Source organism: Chiloscyllium plagiosum, chromosome 29 (assembly GCF_004010195.1).
Source record: "Chiloscyllium plagiosum isolate BGI_BamShark_2017 chromosome 29, ASM401019v2, whole genome shotgun sequence".
In the NCBI taxonomy this organism is placed as follows: domain Eukaryota; kingdom Metazoa; phylum Chordata; class Chondrichthyes; order Orectolobiformes; family Hemiscylliidae; genus Chiloscyllium; species Chiloscyllium plagiosum.
In genome coordinates this window covers 37,635,586-37,657,696 of record NC_057738.1, presented here as the reverse complement: position 1 = coordinate 37,657,696, position 22,111 = coordinate 37,635,586, and the positions used below count along the sequence as shown (strand labels likewise).

The 22,111-nt window shown below is 43.7% G+C and overlaps 1 protein-coding gene across 1 annotated transcript in view; it reads left to right on the top strand.

The window, feature by feature from the left end:
• The window catches only part of LOC122564531 (CUB domain-containing protein 1-like), a 112,011-nt gene that overhangs the window by 41,627 nt on the left and 48,273 nt on the right, over positions 1-22,111 (top strand). The window contains exons 2-4 of the mRNA XM_043719577.1: positions 40-252; positions 5,625-5,978; positions 10,709-11,038. Coding sequence (XP_043575512.1) covers positions 40-252; positions 5,625-5,978; positions 10,709-11,038 — 897 coding nt within the window. The remainder of the gene's footprint in view (positions 1-39; positions 253-5,624; positions 5,979-10,708; positions 11,039-22,111) is intronic.

The window sequence follows — 22,111 nt, the reverse complement described above, 5'->3', positions numbered from 1 at the left end:
GAGTATTTATTTCTCATTTTTGCTTTGTTTTGTGAACAGACTCTGAAATGATCTCAGTCACTGCCCGTGAGGGTATGACTATAAACATCAAGCAAGCACCTGGGGGTTTGCAGACTTCTGATTGCAAAATTTGCATCACGGAAGAAGAATGTTATGACGATTACCAGGTCAATCCAGGAAATGATTTTGAATTTGACTTCAGCTGCAGTGACCCTGAGCAGAATTTTGTTGCTGAAGTCCAAATAAATATTGGTGAGACATTACCTTATTCATTTACTACATTGAACTCTGATTGAAAGGTTCTGACAAGACATCACAAAATCTTTGTGAGGGTGGGCCTTCCTTTATTCTCCTTTCTCTTTATTTGCATAAGGTTCATTGGAATCTTTAGCCCTCCCGTTAAGAATTTAAAAACATCAGAAATAGGAGGAACTGGCTGTTCAGTCCTTCCAGTCTGTCCTGTTCTGCCCCAGAACTCAACTCTCAGCCCACAATTCCCCGATTAGTTTTGTTTAAGAATCTATCTACCACCTCTCTGGGCTAAAGAATTCCTGACATACACTATTCTCTGGGAGATAAAATTCCTTTGCTTCTCAGTTTTAAATGAATGTCCCTTTATCCTGTAACGGTGTCCCCTAGTTCGAGATTCCTCCACCAATAAAACATCTTCTCAACATCTACCTTGTCAAGCCTTCTCAGAATCTTATAGTTGCAATGAGACCAAAACCTCCCCTTTTAAACACTAATGAATAAAAGGCTGACCTATTTAGCCATCTTTAATGAGTCGTCCCCTTTATCCCAGGAATCAGCCTTGGCGATCTCTTCAAACTGCTTCCAACGCCAGTACATCCTTTCTTAAATACAACAAACCAGACGGCGCACAGTACCCCAATGCAATATTACCAAATCTCTGTGCAGTTGTAACAAGACTTCCCTGTTTTCAGACTCCAAAACCCTAGCAAGAAAGGGTTTTCCATTTGCCACCTTTAACTACCTGCTGGATTTGCATGCTAAGGTTATTTTGTGTTTCATGCACAAGAACACCCAGATCCCTCTATATTGCAGTTTTTCGGAGTCTCTCTCCATTTAAGTGATGGTCTGCCTTCTGATTCTACCTACTGAAGTGCATGACCTCCCACCTCCTGATATGAATCTCCATATGCCAGGTTTTTGCCCACACACTGATACAGTCTATATCCTGCTGCAGATCCCTGATGTCATCATCGTTGTGTGCTCTCTCACCTATGTTTGTTTTACCAGAAAATTAGGATACATCACACATTGCCCCATCATCCAGTCACCAATATAAATAGAATCCCTACAGTGTGGAAGCTGGCCATTTGGCCCATCGAGTTCACACTGATCCTCTGAAGGCCATCCAACCCAGACCCAGCTCCCTATCCTATCCCTGTAACCCTGCATTTCCCACATTAATCCACACATCCCTGGACACTACGGGACAATTTAGCATGACCCATCACTCTAACCTGCACATCTTTGGATTGTGGGAAGAAACCAGAGCACCTGGAGGCAACCCACACACACTGGGAGAACGTGCGAACTCTACGCAGACAGTTGCTCGAGGGTGCAGTTGAACCCAGGTCCTTGGTGCTGTGAGGCAGCAGTGCTAACCACTGAGCCACTTTGACCTTAAAATTGATCCTTGTGGCACTCCCACAGTTACGTTTTTCCAACCTGAAAATGTGCCAGTAATCCTGATTCTGCCTTCAGTGTGCTTAACCAATTCTCAATGCATGCTAATTCATTGCACCCAGTACTGTGAGCTCCTGTATTGTGCATTAAACATTTTATGTGGCAGCTTATCAAACGAATTCTGGAAATGTAATACACTACATCGACCAGTTCCCCTCTATCAGCTCTGCTTGTTATATCCTCAAAGAACTCTAGCAGATTTGTCAAACATAATTTTCCTTTCACAAAACCATGTTGACACTGTTCAATTGCATGAAGCTTTTACAAATGTCCTTTAATAGGCTCTAGCATTTCCTAATGACAGATGTTAGGTTAACTGGCCTGCAGTTTCCTGCTTTATGTCTTGCTCTCTTCTTGAATAGGGGTGTCAAATTGGGAATTTTCCAATCCTCCAGAACATCCAAGAATCCAGTGAATTCAGGAATAATTTGAAAAATTATTCCACTATCTCTGCAGCCACTTACTTTAAGACACTCAGATACAGGCCATTGGGTACTGGTGATTTATCTGCCTTTTGTCCCATTAAGTTCATCAAACACTTTGTCCCTTTTATCCCATTGGCACCTCGCTTATCTGATGTCTATAGTGTCCTCCATGGAGAAAACTAATACCATGTTTCCCTATTGTCAGTTTCTTAGTCACATCCTTAAAGTATTCCTTACCTGCTTTAGCTGCTTATTTTCTTTATATATACCTGTATTCTTGCTGGTCGGTTTTAATATTTCCTGCCATATACTTTTGTAATCAATTTTCTCCCTTTTGCATTAGCCTATTAGACATCTGCAGCTGGTTCCTTTCTTTAAAAAAAAAAGGAATTCCCAATCCTCTGGTTTCCCCCGAGTGCTCTGATTTCTCTTACAGGTAAAAACAGGACTGCAGATGCTGGAAACCAGAGTCTAGATTAGAGTGATGCTGGAAAAGCACAGCAGGTCAGACCGCATCCGAGGAAAATCGACGTTTCGGGCATAAGCTCTCTATTCCTGATGAAGGGCTTTTGCCCGAAACGTCGATTTTCCTGCTCTTTGGATGCTGCCTGAGCTGCTGTGCTTTTCCAGCACCACTCTAATCTAGACTCTGGTTTCTCTGACAGTCCAAAGATGTGCAGGTTAGGTGGATTGGCCATGCTAAATTGCCCATAGTGTCCAGGGATGTGTAGGTTAGCCATAGGAAGAGATTCCTTATTAATCCTCCCTCAATGCATGTCACTAGATCTAAAATAACCTGTTCCTGGCTAATCCCTGATGCTTCCTACAAATTGTCTTCCATGTTGTTGTAGTTAGTCTGATTTATCCAGTCAATACACAGATTAAAATCACCCACAACAAATCACCCATATAAATTGTTATTATATGTCTGTGTTATTTCCTGATTTATACTTATCCAGTAGTGAGGCAGCTCTTCGGGGGCTGATAGACAATTCTAACCCATTCCTTGTTTCCCTTGCTATTTCTTATTCCCCTCCCCCCTCTCCCCAACCTATCACAACCTATTGCATCTTTATCACTACTAACCACTGTACTGATGTTTCCTTCATCAGCAATGCTACCCACCTCCTCCTCCTCCCTATTTTCTTCTGGAATATATAATACCTTTTGAATATTACATTCCCAATCCAAATCACCCTGTAACTGTGTCTCTGTAATAGCTATTAAGTCATATTCATTTATTTCTATTTGTGCCATCAACTCATCTATCTTGTTACAAATGCACACATTCTAAGAACCTTAAGCTTTTGAGTTTTACCAATCTTATTTATTGGTTTCTAATTTCTATTACAATTCTTTGCTTATTTTCTGCCCTTCCTTTCACACTTCAATTATTGTTCAAATCTTCATTATTCGGCAGTTTTGTTTCATTTTTGATTGTTTTAAAGTGTCCTTCAATTGAACCCTCCCCCTCAAAAATTTATTTTAAGGCCCTACCGCCAACCCTAGTTATACAAGTTGCCTGGTCCCAGTACTGCTGCCAATGCCCATGAATCGGAATGCGTTTCTACCACGCCAGTCTTTACTTTTCTAAAGTGACGGCCTCATGGTATTATCACTAGACTAATAATCCGGAAACTCAGCTAATGTTCTGGGGACCTGGGTTCAAATCCTACCATGGCAGATGTTTGAATTTGAATTCAGTAATAATCTGGAATTAAGAATCTACTGTTGACCACCGTCAATTCCTGGAAAAATACGTCTGGCTCACTAATGTCCTTCAGAGATGGAAATTTGTCATCCTTACCTGGTCTGGCCTACATGTGACTCCAGATCCACAGCAATGTGATTGACTCTCAACTGCTCTCAGAAATGGCCCAGCAAGCCACTCCGTTCAAAGGCAACTAGGGAATGGCCAGCCAGTGACGCCCATGTCCCACGAGTGAATACAGAAAAAAAATTATATTTAGGCTCTGCCGATTTGCACGTGGCTTAGGTAGTAATTCTGACAGCATCACCTTTTCTGGTTCAACCCTTTAACTTAGCCCTGAGCTTTTCATGATCCAAAAGCCAAACATCTTTCCTAGTCTTACCTGTGTTGGTGGTACCTCCATGGACCATGGCAACTTGATCTTTGCCCTCCCACTTCAAGTCGCTCTCCAGCCCCAGTAGAGATGCCCTGAACCTTGGCACCAGGTAGGGCAATGTAGCTGTCAGAACTCTGTCTTGGAATAGAACAGTATCCATTCCCCTAAATATGCTATCCTCGATTACTATATCTGTCTTTGCTGTCCCACATGAAAGATTCTCGGGTCTGTGGTGCTGTGGTCAGTTCACTCATCCTCCCTGCAGTTTCTGCCCTTGTCTACATCATGAGTAAGACCTTGTACTTACTGGATAAGGGCTTTGGTTGAGGTTCCTCCAGAGTTACGTTCTAGAAACTCATACATGCCTCATTCGCTTTCTCATCCTTCCTGTCCCTGACCATGGACCAGATTAACCTAAAGGGTGTGACTGCCTTCTGGAACATTAGCATCCAGGTAAGTGCCACCCTCTTTGAGGTGCCATAGTGCCAGCAGCCCAGTCTCCAGCTCACCAGATCTGAGCTGAATCTGCTCTAGTAAATGTGGTCACTGTGATTTGCACCTGGGTCCACTAACTCCTCCACATACTGCAGCCGCAATGCTTCACCATCCATCTACCTCTATCCTATTCTAACGAAATAATTTGGATGTAAGGTATTTTAAAAGTGAATTTCCTAGCTGTGATCTTCAACTGGAATAATGTCTCCTCATTTAAACCACTTGACCAATCGAGATGTGGAAGAAGTACTCACCAATTACCAAACTGTTTTCCTGCAATTTCGCACTTTGGCTCTGACAGGAGAAATGAGTTGAAAAGGCTCTTTATCGATCTTCGGTTTCCCTCTCTCACTCCCACCCCGACTTGCTGCACCCTCCTCCCAGTCTGCTTCCCAGTGAGACCCCGACTTGCTGCACCCTCCTCCCAGTCTGCTTCCCAGTGAGACCCCAACTTGCTGCATCCTCCTCCCAGTCTGCTTCCTAATAAGACTCCAACTTGCTGCACCCTCCTCCCAGTCTGCTTCCCAGTGAGACCCCGACTTGCTGCACCCTCCTCCCAGTCTGCTGCCAAGTGATGTTGCCCTGTTGCATGTAGTGATTGCAATGAGGTGTGTCAGCTGGGCCTTTATAGAATATGAGTTTCCTGATTGGGGCTGTTAATATGGTCCAATCAGGGAGCCCTAGCTGACAGATATGGCCAGCACACTGCACACTGCTCCCATCTGCTTCATGGTGGTACTGACCTCCAGGAAGGGTGGGGCATCACACCTTCTGTCTTTGGCCAGGCTCCTATGTAAACATGAGGTAATGGTCAGATGGAGCGATCTTGTATAATTGAAGCAACAATTTAGCAAAAATTGAAAGTGTAAACTCCTGTCTAATTTTTAAAAAATTGTCCTTTCAGAAAGCGAAGAGGCCAACCTGACTGATGCAGTGAATCTGCCAGAGTTGCCACAGCTCAATAGGACCTACATCTGGGACATTACTGTACCTTACAAAGTGGGGGTGCACATGAGTTTTGAACACAATCACTTGGAGCAGATCGACTCAGTTGAGTGCGAGGATTCTCTCACATACACCATCAAGGGCCACTTACGCTCTGAGGCCACAAGTGCCGTCCTAGTTGGTAACTTTTGTCGCAATGGCACCATCTCTAACGTGAAGGTCCAGGGCAGAACTGTAGTCATGCTAAAAGCCCCCTGGACTGAGCCGATTGATGGTGCAGGATTTCAGCTGTTCTTCGTTCTTCCTATTGGAAGTATGTTCCATGTTTACTTAATGTCAAAAGATAACCTTACACTTAGAAACATTTAATTTTTAGCATAAAATGCAATTATTAACACACCGTATTGTGTATCCTGTCTCTCTGTTCCCATTGGAGGGTGTTAACGATATCTTTGGGAGAACAGGGGTTTAGTTTGATTTCAAACTGTCTTGTGTACAATGTGTGCCTGTTGACACAGCAAAAATCTTGAATGCAATTGTTAGGGTGGATACTGCAGGATATTTCCCTGTTTACATGAAGGTGACTGCAAAAAGCCGACACAGTTTAAGAATAAGAGATCTCCTTTTTATTCACATTGGGGTGTGGAATTCTCTTTCCCAGAAGAGGCATAGGCTGGATCTTTAAATGTAGTCAAGACTGAATTGGATACATTATTGATTGATAAGGGAGTGGAGGGTTTTGAGGAGAGGTAGGAATGTGGAGCAGCTCTAATGGAGGAGCTCTGGGATCTGCAACAAGACCGAATTAACGGAGTGTAGATATCTCTGAGGATTGCCAGGCTGCAGGAGGATATCGAGAACTGGGAGGGCTGTTGCCTTACAGGGATTTTCAAAAATGAGTATTTTTTAATTGATTTAGAGATACCGGTGTTGGACTGGAGTGTACAAAGTTAAAAATCACACAACACCAGGTTATGGTCCAACAGGTTTGTTTGGAAGCACTAGCTTTCGGAGCGCTGCTCCTTCAATCCACAATCACCTGATGAAGGAGCAATGCTCCGAAAGCTAGTGCTTCCAAATAAATCTGTTGAACTATAACGTCATATTCCCAGGCACTAATCCAAACCCTACGTTCATCTGCATTACACGCTATACTCCTTGCATTAAAGTAAATGCATTTCAGACCACCAGTTCTTCTGCGTTCATCAGCTCTCTGCCTAGTCTTCCCAGTATTAATACTATCTGCATAATTCTTACAGTCTCCAGTTTCCACCTCACTGTCTACTTGTTTCCCTTCTGGTTCCCAGCCCCCTGTCACATTAGTTTAAAACGTCCCCAACAGCAGTAGCAAAAACTCCCCCAAGAACATTGGTTCCAGTCTGGTTCAGAAGTAGACCATCCATTTTGGGAAAGGTGAGACTATTACAAAATGGACGGTCTACTTCTGAACCAGACTGGAACCAATGTCCTTGTGGGAGTTTTTGCTACTGTTATTGGGGAGGTTTTAAACTAATGTGACAGGGGGCTGGGAACCAGAAGGGAAACAAGTAGGCAGCGAGGTGGAAACTGGAGACTGTAAGAATCATGAAGATAGTATTAATGAGATAGTGGGGGGGGGGGTGGTGATGGAGTTGCATTGCTGGTCAGGGATGATAACACAGCCGTGCTAAAGGAGGACACTATGGAGGGCTTCAGTCGTGTGGCATTATAGGTGGAGCTGAGAAATAAGAAGGGTGCAGTTACGTTGTTGGGGCTGTATTACAGGCCTCCTGAATGAGAATGAGGTAGAAGGACAAATAGGTAAACCGATTATGGAAAGATATTGAGGCAATAAGGTAGTAGTGATAGGAGATCTTAATTTTCCCAACATTGACTGGGATACACTTCGTGTCAGAGGTCTGGATGGTGTAGAATTTGTAAGAAGCGTCCAGGAGAGTTTTCTAGAGCAGTATGTCAATAGTCCGACAAGGGAAGGGCCCATATTGGACCTGGTACTGGGGAATGAGCCAGGACAGATGGTAAAAGTTGCAGTGGGGGATTTCTTTGGGAACAGTGACCACAATTCTGTAAATTTTAGAATACTCATAGACAAAGATGAGAGTGGTCCTAAGGGAAAAGTACTAAACTGGGCCAAGGCCAATTATATCAAAATTCGGCAGGAGCTGGGAAATGTGGATTGGACACAGCTACTTGAAGGGAGGTTCATATTTGATATGTGGGACGCTTTCAAAGATAGATTAAAGATACCGCAGAATAGGCATGTCCCATTGAAGGCAAAGGATAGGAAAGGCAAGATTCGTGAACTATGGATGACAGGAGAAATTGTGCGACTAGCCAGGAGGAAAAGGGAAGCTTACATAAGGTCTAAGCAGCTGAGAACAGAATGGGCCTTGGAGGAATATCGGAAGAGTAGGACAAGTCTTAAACAAGGAATCAAGTAGGCTAAAAGGGGTCATGAAACAGCTTTAGCGAGCAGAATTAAGGAGAATCCCAAAGCACTTTATTCTTATATTAGAAGCAAGTGGGTAACTAGAGAAAGGATTGGTCCACTAAAGGATAATGAAGGAAGACTATGTGTCGAGAATGGGTGAGATTCTGAATGATTACTTTGCATCAGTGTTCACTGAGGAGAGGAACATGATGAATGTTGAGATGAGAGATAGAAGTTTGATTACTCTGGATCACATTGACATAAGTAGGAAAGATGTGTTGGGTAGGGGTCGTTAAGGTGGACAGATCCCCAGGACCAGATGGGATCTATCCCAGGTTGCTGAGGGATGCAAGAGGGGAAATAGCTGGGCCCCTGACAGGTATCTTTTTGGCATCCTTAAACGCAGGTTAGGTGCCGGAGGACTGGAAGGTTGCTCATGTTGTCCCCCTGTACAAGAAGGGTAGTAGGGGTATTCTGGGTAACTACAGACCAGTGAGCCTGACGTCAGTGGTGGGCAAGTTGCTGGGGAAGGTACTGAGGGATAGGATCTATTTATATTTAGAAAAGATTGGGTTTGTCAGTGATAGGCAACATGGTTTTGTGTTGGGGAGATCGTCCTTACCAACTGAATAGAGTTCTTTGAGGAAGTGGCCAAATTGATAGATGAAGGAAGGGCTGTTGATATCATATACATGGACTTCAGTAAGGCATTTGATAAGATTCCTCATGGTAAACTAATAGAGAAAGTGAAGTCACATGGAGTGCAGGGTGTTCTGGCAAGGGGGATAAAAAAAACTGGTTGAGCAACAGGAGACAGAGAGTAGTAGTTGAAGTGAGTTTCTTGAAATGGAGAAAGGTGACCAGTGGTGTTCCACAGGGATCAGTGTTGGGGCCACTGTTGTTTGTGATATACATAAATGATCTGGAAGAGGACACTGTTGGTATGATCAGTAAGCTTGCAGATGACACAAAGATTGGTGGAGTAGCAGAAAGCATAAGGGACTGTCAAAGAATACAGGAGGATATAGATAGACTGGAGAGTTGGGCAGAAAAGTGGCAGATGGAGTTCAATCCAGACAAATGTGAGGTGAACAAAGTTAAAAATCGCACAACACCAAGTTATAGTCCAACAAGTTTAATTGGAAGCACTAGCTTTGTGACAACCACCTGATGAAGGAGCGGTGCTCCGAAAGCTAGTGCTTCCAATTCGATTTATTGAACTATAACCTGGTGTTGTGTGATTTTTCAAATTTGTACACCCAGTCCAACACCGGCATCTCCAAAAAAAATGAGAGGTGATGCATGTAGGCAAGTCTAATTCTAGAGCGAATTGTACAGTGAACACAAGAACCTTGGGAAAAGTTGATGGGCAGAGATCTGGGAGTGCAGGTCCATTATACCCTGAAGGTTGCTGCACAGGTGGATAGGAGATTGAGGGGGGACCTGATTGTGGTCGACAAATCATGAAGGGTATAGACAGGGTAGATAGAGATAAGCTTCCCCCCCCCCCCCCCCCCCCCCCCCCAGAGTAAAGGATTCAATAACGAGAGGTCACACTTTCAATGCGGGAGGTGAAAAGTTTGAAGGGGATACATGCGGCAAGTACTTCACACAGAGGGTGATGGGTGTCTGGAATGTGTTGCCAGCAGAGGTGGTAGAGACAGACACGGTAGATTCATTTAAGATGCGTTTGGGCAGATGCATGAGTAGGTGGGGAGCAGAGGGATACAGATGCTAAGGAATTGGCTGACAGATTTACACAGTACATTTGGATCAGCTCAGGCTTGGAGGGCCGAAGGGCCTGTTCCTGGACTGTAAATTTTCTTTGTTCTTTGTTCTATAACCTGGTGTTGTGTGATTTTTTTTTTAACTTTCTTAATTGAGGTATTGCTGGACTGGGAGCCAGGACTGATGGGTCGGGGCAGCACGGTGGCTCAGTGCTTAACACTGCTGCCTGTCAGTGCCCGGGTTCGATTCCAGCCTCGGGCGACTATTTGTGTGGAGTTTGCACATTCTCCCCGTGTCTGCGTGGGTTTCCTCCGGGTGCTCTGGTTTCCACCCACAATCCAAAGACATGCATGCCAGGTGAATTGGCCATGCTAAATTACCCATAGTGTAAGGCGCATTAGTCAGGGGTAAGTCTGGGTGGGTTACTCTTCAGAGTGTTTGTGTGGACTTGTTGGGCCGAAGGGCCTGATTCCATACTGTTGGGAATCTAATAAAACAGCACTGTGGGTGAAATTAGCCCAAACTGTGTGCTCACAAAGATCGATTACCCCCACCCTTTCCTCTTGGCCCAATTAGCGCCACTTACATCCCTTGGACAGTTTTTGAAAGGATAGAGTGTGAGGTGGTTATGTTTGAAAGTATCGAGCAAAGTTCATGAGAAGCATCAAGGAAATTAAGTTCGCTGTCTTGTAAAAGTTGCGCTCTGAACCAATTGTATTTGAAACATTCATAGTCAAAGTGCCAAGTGGCGAGATGTGGTGGGATTGATCCCTTGGCTGGGGGTGAGGTCGGTGACAGCCAGTCTTAATGGATCTATTGCTTGATATTAATATAGTTGTTTGGAAGTTCTGAGATCTAACTACTTGTTTCTCACGTGATTCCAGAGTTCAGTGTTATCAATGTGAATCTGCAGCCAGGTTTTCCGGCCAACTTCCTGTCAGCTGATTGGCCCGATGGCTTTCCAAATGATGAGCTGATGTCCTGGCAGTTCTCCATCCCTTCCAACTACCATGCTAATGTCACCTATGAGACTTTGACCTTCCCACAGTGCATCAAGAGGAAGGCGGATGTGTACACAAGCCAGCCAGTCACTGGGAAAAAGGAAGGGAAACATCGAACAGATTTTGTTATAGTTTTACAGAACTGTGACATGGACCAGACAAGTCCCCAAGTGCTAACCTTTAGGTTCAGGGTTGATCTCCTTCAACACAGAGGTAAGCATTCTCTCAGTTACTATGGTGTGGCTCTTTTTGAAGCCAGAAGGTGATGGATTGGCTCATTGAGAGCTTTTGGACTATTACAGATGGGTAACAATGCTGTGCCTGCCACTGATACATCACTCCAAGAATATATTAAAAATGGAAAGGATCTCACGGTCCCTCCATTAAATGATTGACCACTTCGGATTTGAATGCTAACATTGAATCTATTTCCACTGCTTTATCAGATGGTGCTTTGGAGATTGAAAATCGTTGTTCATTTCTTTTCAAGACTAGCTTCTCTTCAGGCACACTCTGACTTCAATTAATGTGGGTTGAGTCCCAGACTCTCTAGGATGGTACTGAGGGGCCGCCACGCGATCCGGGGGCCCGCTGCGCTATCCAGGGGGGTTTCTGCGCTATCCGGGGGAGGCTCTATCCCGGGGGTTTCTGCGCTATCCGGGGCGTTTCTGCGCTATCCGGGGGGTTTCTGCACTATCCGGGGAGGGCTCTATCCGGGGGGGTTTCTGCGCTATCCGAGGGGCTGCTGCACTATCCGGGAGGTTTCTGCGCTTTCCGAGGGGCTGCTTTCCTGATGAGATATTGCTCTGATGTTCTGTCTGCCCTCTTGAAAACTTTCAGCCGTCTGAAACCGCTCCATAATGACAGATCATCCAACTCAGTCCCCTCTTCCTGCCTTGATCCCTTTACCCCTGAGAACTGTATTTAAATCCTTCCTGAAAGCATTCAATGATTTCCCCCTCCAACTGGTCTCTGTGGTAAGATTTCTGAAGACTCGCCACTCTCTCTGGTTGGAAACATTTTTCCCCATCCCACTCTTAAATGGCTTACCCAATATGCGTTTCCATCTTTTGGGCCAGTTTAAAGATCCCATGGATATCACTGTGAATTGTTCTGGCCAGTATTCCTCCTGTAACCAACATCGTTAAACATTTACTGGGTCATTGGCAGAATGCTGTTAGTGGGATCCTACTGTGCCACACATTTGCATCTCCTAATTATGCCAATGATGACAGTTCAATAGTATTTTGTTGGTTATGGAGGAGTTTGGGATGCTGTGAAAGGTGCTACAGGAATGCAATTCTTTCTTTGTGGTTACAGTTCTTCCAATCTTACTCTCTTACTTTCTTTTTCCACTCTCCCCATCCTTTGTGGTTTCGTCCCTACCCCAATACCAATCTATCGCTCTCTGACTGAGTAATGATCTGTTTCTCAGTCTCTCGTGACACTGTGCAACTGGGTTGTGGGAGATGGGTGTTGCTGCCTCCTGGTGAAGTGGCACTTTTACCAACCTATTTTCCCACTCTCCCTGTACTCCGGCAATCACTGAACATCTACATAACTGCTTTGGCTAAGCCTGTTCTCAGTTAATTGTTATCGCTGCCCATTCAGAGTTTGCAGTTGTGCACTTTTGTTGGCATTTTACCCTGTTGCCACAGCAACATGAATTAATTTTTCTGTAATGTTTCTGTGCTCGCTTTCCTCCTGGCAGCTTATCATTGCGTGCATGTGTATGTGTACATGTGTGTGTGTGTGTGTATGTGTCTCTGTGTGTGCGCACGTGAGTCTCTGTGTGTGCGCACGTGAGTCTCTGTGTGTGCGCACACGTGTGTCCATAGTATTGTCAAACTGTCAGAGTTAGGGTTTGTCTTTGACTAGGCTGGGAGTAGCTCTCAGACGGGACTTGTGATCTACTTGGAACATGGTCAGTCCATGGTAAGGTGTCAGCACCTGGACGTGACGAGAGGTTTATGTTTTGCACCGGTGAACACAAATGACAAACTTTGATTTGCAATTTGCAGTTTTCTTCCTGCTTTCTGTTCTCCCCGACCCAGTTGACAGGTGCTGAGTATGATGTGGGGGAGGGTGCGGGGGTGGGAGAACAGCGAGTGCAGCTGAGAGTGAGAGAATGTGAATTAATGTGCCCAGATCAGTCTCCTCTCTCTGCCTCTCAGTAAAAAATCAATATCGCTGTATCAACAGAGGCAGTTGTTGGAGTTGATTCACTAACTCGTCCCCTGCACCACCCAGGCTCCATTAAGCATGACTGATTGGGAGATGGGAATGATTCACACCTGACAATGAATAGCTCTTTTGTGCCGGGAGATGAGACTCTGTAGCTTTGGAGCCTTGCCAACTATTTAATATGGTGGCTCCCCTCCCACTCTGTGTGTCAGTCAGGATCTCCTACCTCCTGCTCCTAGGCCTGGAATTCCTGTCAGAAACATCAGGAAAAAAGGAGGGGAAGTGACATTAGGAGAGTGTGCCTCTGTTCCTTGATGGTGCCTCTGTTCCTTGATGGTGCCTCACAGTGCCAGGGACCCAGGTTCGATTTCAGTCTCGGGCGACTGTGTGGCATTTGCACATTCTCCTCGTGTCAGCATGGGTTTCCTTCGGGTGCTCCAGTTTCCTCCCACAGTCCAAAGATGTGCAGGTTAGGGCGGACTGGTCATGCTAAATTGCCCATAGTGTTCAGGGATGTGTAAGTTAGGTGCGTTAGTCAGGGGCAAACGTAGGACAAAGGGGGGAATGGATCTGGGTGGGTTACTCTTCGGAGGGTAGGTATGGACTTGTGGGGCAGAAGGGCTTGTTTTCACACTGTAGCGATTCTATGATTCTCTCTTCGGTCATGACATGGATCTCTGGTGGAGAACGTTCCACCTAGGCCTTCCAGTTGCTCAGAGGGTCAACGTGCATCAAGCAGGTATGGATTTGTTGACTTCTGGTTTGGGAAGTCACTCCTGCATGTGGAACTCTGAGGCGACAGTGAGAATCAGATGGCACCTCGCCCATCGAGATTCCAGCACCGGAAAACGGCCTCCGAATGAGAGGCAAGCCATTTCTGAGAATTTAGAATTTTCCAAATAAAAACTGAAATAAAACTGCGGATGCGGTAAATCTGAAACAAAAATAGAAATTGCCGGAAAAGGTCTGGCAGCATCTGTGGAGAGAAATCGGAGTTAAGGTTTCTGGTCGAGCAACTCTTCCTCAGAACTTGAGAATTTCTAATCCTGTGAGCTCAACCTGCCATGGTGGGATTTGAACCCAGGTCCCCAGAACATTAGCTGAGTTTCTGGATTAATAGTCCAATGCTAATACTACCAGATCATTGCCTCCCCGTCACGTGACCATTGCCTCAAATAAATATAAGAACCAGCATTCTGCTCTTAACAAAATTGGCTATTTATTACAAGTGATCAGACCCTAGCTACAGGTAAACAATCATGAACCGTTGGCATGTAGTTAACTGCTAGTTAAAACTTTAATTCCTTGATCAACATGGTTTTTCACAAACACACAAGGCCGGGGGTGGGGGGGAAGTGTGGGAAACATGGGTGTTATGGATAAAGGGAAAGAATGGGAAATCAGTTGAATGGTTCTTGTTCACCAGGCTTGTTGAGATGGTTTTAGTGTTGATCAGAACACTGCTTATTGATCTTCCTTCTCTAGATGTTTTCACTAGAGAAAGCACAGGCTGACTGATTCTAAAAGGTATGATCCAGGATCAAAAAACACTGAATTAAGGTGATTGACAACAGAAACAATGGCAAAATAAAACAAAAAGCTTAATTTACAGCAGGCTGTGGTTAGGATTGGAGTGCGTTCCCCGAGAGTGTGATGGCGGCAGATTCTGTTGTGACTTTCCAGTCGGAGTCGGGATAATTATCGGGAGGGGAATTTTCAGGGGTACAGAGGAAAGGCAGAGAACTGGTCAGAGGTGAGCTGATCCTTCACGGAGCCAGTATGTCACAACAGGCCAAATGGCCGCCAGCTGCGCTGTGACTATTCTGAATGTGAAGGTGTGTTTAAAATGCCGATTGGTTTCAATATTATCTACAACTCTCCCGGCCTTTACCTTAAACTGAATAGGATTGTGAATTTAATTTCTCTCCTCGAAGGATAATACAAACTGCATTCATTTTGTTTACAGCATTATAATTCATCCATCATAACATGGAAAGGCAGATTATTAATTATCTCGATTAGTTGATCTGACAAGCTGGATTCTGTGAGGTTGCTTTCTCTTGTAGGGAAAACTAGAACTGGCGGGTGATGGGGGAACAGTTTTTAAAAATGAGAGACCTTTCTTTTTAAAATTGAAACATTTTTTCACTCCAGGGTCATTGGACTTGGAATCCCCTTTCCCAGCGGAGGCTGGGTCAGTGAATGTATTCAAGGCTGTGTTTGACAGATGTTTGATGAATAGTTAAGGGAGCTGAATGTTATGTGGGGAGGGGTTTTTTTGTGGAGAGAGGGGTGGTGGGGCAGCAGACAGAAAAGTCAAGTTGAGATCCCAACTAGATCAATCATGTTCTCTTTGACATGTGGAGAAGTCTGAACGCTCTTCTCTTGCTCCCAGAGGCTCGTGTTAATAATTCACTGGATTAAAGAACCATACATCTTTAAATTAATCTGATAGGTTCCGATAACCCCTCATGACCAAGGGTTTGGAACCTGGAGACCATGGCCTAAGGGTAGGGGCCACCTGGATTTACAATTTTCAAAGCCAGGACAATTTGACAAAACTACGCCCTTTGCTGAAATGAGGTAGTTTTTTTGTTTTAATCAAGCTGTACATGTGTGACTCGAGTCTTGGGCCCCTGGCCATGAGGTCGGGACACTACCACTGTGTCACCAGATTAATCATCCCCAGCCAGTCTTCTCTCTAATTGTGAGGAATATAGATTGCAAAGGAGAAAACATAATGAATGTAAAACACCATGCTGAGTGTGAGTAAAATGCAGCTGCATTTGTAGATGAAAGTCCATCGCCTTTGTTCTCTTCAAGATAGAGTGCTGTCCTGATCATGATTTGGAGATGCCAGTTTTGGACTGGGGTGGACAAAGTTAAAAATCACTCAACACCATATTATAGTCCAACAGGTTTATTTGGAAGCACTAACTTTCTGCAAAAGTACTTGCAGAATTACATTTTTGCTTTGCTCAAAAACTGCATGAATCCATGTAAGATTCCGTAAATCCGTTTTTTAGATTAGAATCAGTCTGACCATTGTGGCACAGTCTGACACAGGGCACCTCACACCTTCAATGCATTATCTGGGCCGACATGACACCTATTGTTAAAGTGCACTTGAGAATGTAACTATTAAAAATGTTTTGCAATTTACATATGAAAGAACTGAAACCAACTTGGTCATTCTAAAAGATGAGAGACTTAACAAACAATCCAGGTCTTTTTCAATATATAATTTCAGTTACATCACACTGTAAACTTGTGCTATAAATTATGTGTCTTACAATCTTATTCTCCACAACCACCTGATGAAGGAGCAGCGCTCTGAAAGCTAGTGCTTCCAAATTCACCTGTTGGACGATAACCAGGTGTTGTGTGATTTTTAACTTTGTCCTGATCATAGCTGACCATCTCCATCAACACCATTTCTCCTCACTATCGCTAAATCTCTTGATGTCTTTCGTCTCTCGATCTCTGTCTTGAACATACTGACTGAGTTTCAGCACCCTCTGGGATAGAGAATTGTATAGATTCACCACCCTCGAAGTGAAAGAATTTCTCCTCATCTCAGTCCCCTTTTTTATTCTGAAACTGTGCTCCCATTAGCAGACACAACTTGTCCGTTTCTGAACTGTTGAGCCCTATAAGAATTTTAATAGTGACTGTGCTTAGTTAGTCTGTTGAAAGTGTGAACACTGTTTCTAGCTTCAAACTTAAAAAGGGAAGGTATATGTGTTGGAACATGTAGCACTGTAATGTAAAAATCTTTGTAATGAATCACTTCCCAAAATCTCTTAAAAATGTATTGAAAGGTGTCGGAAATGAGAGTGAGAGAGGGGCAGAATTTGGAACAGCGACAATTCCGTATTTGCTGACAATCATGATTGTCTTTCGGTTTGTAACACCCTGTTCTGTTCAATTTGTTAGCTTAAAACATTTTCTTCCCAAATTGAGTAATTGGTATTCTTTGGAAAGCAAAGTCTTAAAATAGAAAAGCAAATAGTTAACTTTGAAATAGAAGATAGATGCCAGTCTTTAGTAACATTGATCACATTCTCTTCATTGATAAAGCATGTGTATTTACATGTGAGAGTACTGGAAAATGTTCAAATAAATAAAGTCTTCCCCTGTTCCCAGAAAGACATCGACATACTTTCAAATCAGAACTTGCTCAGGCTTTCCTCTTAAAGAGAGAGGATAATGTTGGGCATACCTAAAGTCTTCGTTCAATGTTATGGTACGACTGTATTTTCAGTTAGTTACTTGTTTTCCCATAATGTTCAGCTTTTATTTTTGGGCTCCTCTTATTATTTTTGTCTACTCATGGGCCTGGCTGGCTAGGCCACTGTTGATTGTCCATCCCTGGTTGTCCTCTAGAAGAAGGGCTCATGCCCGAAACGTCGATTCTCCTGCTCCTTGGATGCTGCCTGACCTGCTGTGCTTTTCCAGCAACAACTTTTTGAGTTCTGTCCTCTAGAAGGTGGTGGCTGTCCATCTCCTGCAGTCCATGGGTTGTAGGGATCCCCATAATGCTATGAGGAAGAGAGTTCTAGGATTTTGACTCAGCAACTCTGAAGGAGTGGCCAATATATTTCCATTGGGGAACTTGCAGGTGGTGGTGTTCCCACGTATCTGCTGCCCTTGTCCTTCTAGATGGAGGAGGTCACAGGTTTGGAAGATGCTGTCAAGAGACTTGTGAATGAGCATCTCGGCGTGTGTATTGAGGGATGTGTTAAAGTGTAAGCGAATGTCTAGGAAGTTAATTCAAAACACTCGACTGTAAGAAACAGTCCCTGCGAGTTTCCAGCCAGGAAGAAATTTCCAAACTTTAAACCACCAGAAACCATGAAGAAAATTTCCCCTTTAAGTCTGACATATTGAATTGCAAGTCAGAACAGTCATGTGTGACCACAATCCACAGCAGAACTATCCTCATTCTACATGTTTATTCTTGACTGGTTCTGATGCAACATTACATTCTAATGAACAGATCACTAGCCAACTTTGCTTGCAGCTTCAGTGTTAGATTCCAGTTTAGTTAGTTTATAGAAGCTACAGTTCCTTTTCTGAGCTCCAGTACAAGAGCAAAGCTAAAGAATTATGGTGCAAGAGATGCTTCCAATTCAGATAATTCTGGGTGCCCATATTTAAATACTCTCTATAATTATAAAGTGAGTTCATCATTCGACAGAGGGTAAGGATAATGAGCAGGTATTCTTAATTGGCAGAATATGACTGACTGGTGGTGTGCCGCAAGGATTTATGATTGGGCTTTAACTATTCACAGCATTTATTAACAGTTTAGCTGAAGGGATAGGAAGCTACGTATCCAAATTTGCTGACAAGCCAAAGATATTTGTCATCGTAATATTATACTTCCATTTCTGAACTTACAAAGAAATTTTAATAGGTTAAGTGAATGGACAAACTATGGCAAATGAATTGCAATGAGGATAAATGAAAGGTCACAAAGATCCTGAAGGACAGCGCTGGTTACTTTATAAATATTACAAACTGTGGAGGTTCAAACAGACGGGGAAAGGGGTGCCTCTTTCCAGAGGATGTCAGACCTGCTGAGATTCTCCAGCACTTTCTGTATTCCATCTATTTTTGAAGACTGAGGTCTAATTTATTTGACAGTATTGCAATGATAAGGGTAGAACAGAGAGAGTAGTTTGGGAGGCATTGTTTCTGCTAATTGGAAAGTCTAAGGGACACAATCAAAATTAGAATTGTTGTTCACAGGAGTGAAGTTTTCAACATAGACAGGGTGGTAGATAGTCAGAGGTCTTTCTGCCAGCAGCAGTTGATTATAACATAAAATACAGGAGCTGAAGTAGGCCATTTGGCCCACTGAGTTTGCCCCGTCATTCTTTGAGATCTTGGTTGATCTAATAATCTTCAACTCTACTTTTCTGCCATTTCCCCATAACCCTTGATTCCCTTCCTCATTAGAAATACATCTCAGGGCTGAACATACTTAATGACCCCAGTCTCAACAGCCCTTTAGGATGAAGAATTCCACAGAAATTCTTCCTCATCTGTCAGAGACTGAGGGGTGACCTTATAGAGGCTTATAAAATCATGAGGGTTACGGATAGGATAAATAGACAAAGTCTTTTCTCTGGGGTGGGAGGTTCCAGAACTAGAGGGCATAGGTTTAGGGTGAGGGGGGAAATATATAAAAGAGACCTTAGGGGCGACTTTATCTCATGCGTATGGAATGAGCTGCCAGAGGAAGTGGTGGAGGCTGGTACAATTGCAATATTTAAAAGGCATCTGGATGGGTATATGAATAGGAAGGGTTTGGAGGGATATGGGCCGGGTGCTGGCAGGTGGGACTAGATTGGGTTGGGATATCTGGTTGGCATGGACAAGTTGGACTGAAGGGTCTGTTTCCATGCTGTACATCTCTATGACTCTGAGTCTGTCTTAAATGTGTGACTCCTTACTCTGAGATTATATCGTCTGGTCCAATACACTCCCACAAAGGGAAGAATCTACACTACCACGCCTCATAACCCTGTCAAGGCCACTGATGTTGGATCAATTATTTATTAAAACTCAAACTAGTTCATAAGAGTTTTGTCAAAGGGAGTAAACAAGATAGGACAAAGTGAAGTATATGAGATTATGCTGATCAACTATGATCTCCATGAAAAGCAGAGTGAGCTGAAAAGTCTAAGCTTCCACTCCCTTCATCACCGATGCTCAGTAACAGCAGTGTGTACCATCTACAAGATGCATTGCAGAAATCCACCAAGACTGCCTAGACAGCACCTTCCAAGCCCATGTCCATCACCAACTAGAATGACAAGGACAGCGCATACAAGGGAACACCATCACCTTCAAGCTCCCCTCTAAGCCACTCATTATTCTGACTTGGAAATATATCTCCATTCCTTCAGTGTCATTGGGTCAAAATCCTGGAATTTCCTCCCTAAGGGCATTGTGGGTCAGCCTATAGCACGTGGACTTCAGAAGTTCAAGAAGGTAGCTCCCCACCACCTTCTCAAGGGGCAGTTAGGGACCAGCGATTCCCAGGCCCCATGAACGAACTTTTTTTTAAAATCACCTCCGGTTCCTACAACAGGACAAATTGTGTCTCCTTCTAATTGTCAAAAGAGATCTGAACAGCTATATCAAATAAATTCTATTTTCTTGCGGCTGAGTTTTTCAAAAATCCGTTGCCATGGTTACTCAGCAGCAGAGAGGTTGAGAAAGATAACAATCAAGGTCAATTAAAAATACTTCAGTGCTGCAGCACCCGCAGGGTTGAAATTAACTACTTGATTTTACTATCCTAATATGACACTTTTGTTTCATCATTTAAATATAATTTCTACATGTTGATGAAGAATGAAATAAATCTTTGACCTGCTCCAGGACCTGGTGTATGCAATTTGAACAATATGTAAGCTTTTCCCACACTAACTATTTGTGGTTTTATTTCAACTTGGCCATTGGAAATTGAAGGGACATTTTCAAAGGTGGCGCAATGGGTATTGTCCCTGCCTCTGAGCTAAAAGCCCACTCCTAGACTTGGTGGCCCAACCGGTCTTGCATCCACCTGCATCTCCTTCTTACACCTATCAACAGCAGGAAGTTGAGAGTGGGAGAAATTTCTGATCAGCCATGTGATGAAAAGTGTTCAATTCTTGATCATCGCTTCCAATCAACTAGCTGCAGCATTGCTGAGACATTTTGTTGCACATCCAGGAGTTTGAGGTCAAGGAGAAGGCAAGGTCAGGAACTATCTTCAGTTTTAATAGACCACACTATTTATTACATATAGAAATGGAAATACTACAACACACAATATTCAGGGATATATCAGGCTCTAAAGTTAGTTATATTATGAAAAGACTATTCCATAGACTCTACCACATATTTCTAAATGGTGTCCTCCACATGGTTGTGTTTTTAATATCCACTTGGCTTAGACTTAAGACTTCTGCTAGCCTCTTCCTTAACTCCATCCATACTGTGCTATTTATGCCCATTGAGGAGCAGTTCCTTAGATATCATCGCCCATCTGCTCCAGGGTCCTAAAGCCTTTACACAACAGTTGCCACAGCCACTGTAATTGCACTGTAATTGCCCTGTGAACTGTGACACAGGGCCTTTAAAAAGAAATGAGACACCTATTACAATTTGTAATCTGTTCCAATAATTACCTTTTATTTTATTGAAATGCTTCTATCTCAGTGCTACCTCAGACCTTACAAGGGCAAGGTATATGCCTCTTTAATATTCTGGACTTGATGAGATGGGATCTGAGAAAGACAACTGTATCAATGAGGCAGAAAACTCAGAAAGGGATCATGCTGTAAGGTTGAGTGAAATAGGAGTTGATGGGAAGGGTGAGGGCAGTAATAAATTAAAAATACTGTACATGAATGCACGAAGCATTAGAAATAAGATGGATGAGCTTGAGGCTGTTTTGGAAATTGGCAAATACGAAATTGTGGGGATAACTGAGACGTAGCTTCAAGTGGACAGGGCCTGGGAAATAAATATTCAAGGCTACATGTGCTATCTTAAGGACAGACTGATGGGCGGTGGGGGTGGCCCTGTTGTTAAAGGATGATATTCAGTCCCTTGCGCGGGGGGACATGGAAGCAGGGGATGTAGAGTCTGTGTGGATAGAGCTGAGAAATACTAAGGGTAAAAAGACCCTCTTGGGAGTCATCTACAGGCCCCAAACAGTAGTCTGGATGTTAGATGTAAGTTGAATCAGGAGCTGAAATTTGCCTGTCGCAAAGATGTTACTACAGTTGTTATGGGGGATTTCAACATGCAGGTTGACTGGGAGAATCAGGATGGTATTGGACCTCAAGAAAGAGACTTTGTGGAGTGCCTCAGGAATGGATTCTTAGAGCAGCTGGTGCTGGAGCCGACCAGGGAGAAGGCAATTCTGGATCTGGTATTGTGTAACGAACCAGAATTGGTCAGGGACCTCGAAGTGAAGGAGCCATTGGGAAGTAGTGACCATAATACAATAAGCTTCAATCTGCAATTTGAGAGGGAGAGGGTACAGTCGGAAGTGACAGTACTTCTGTTGAATAAAGGGAATTATGGAGCTATGAGGGA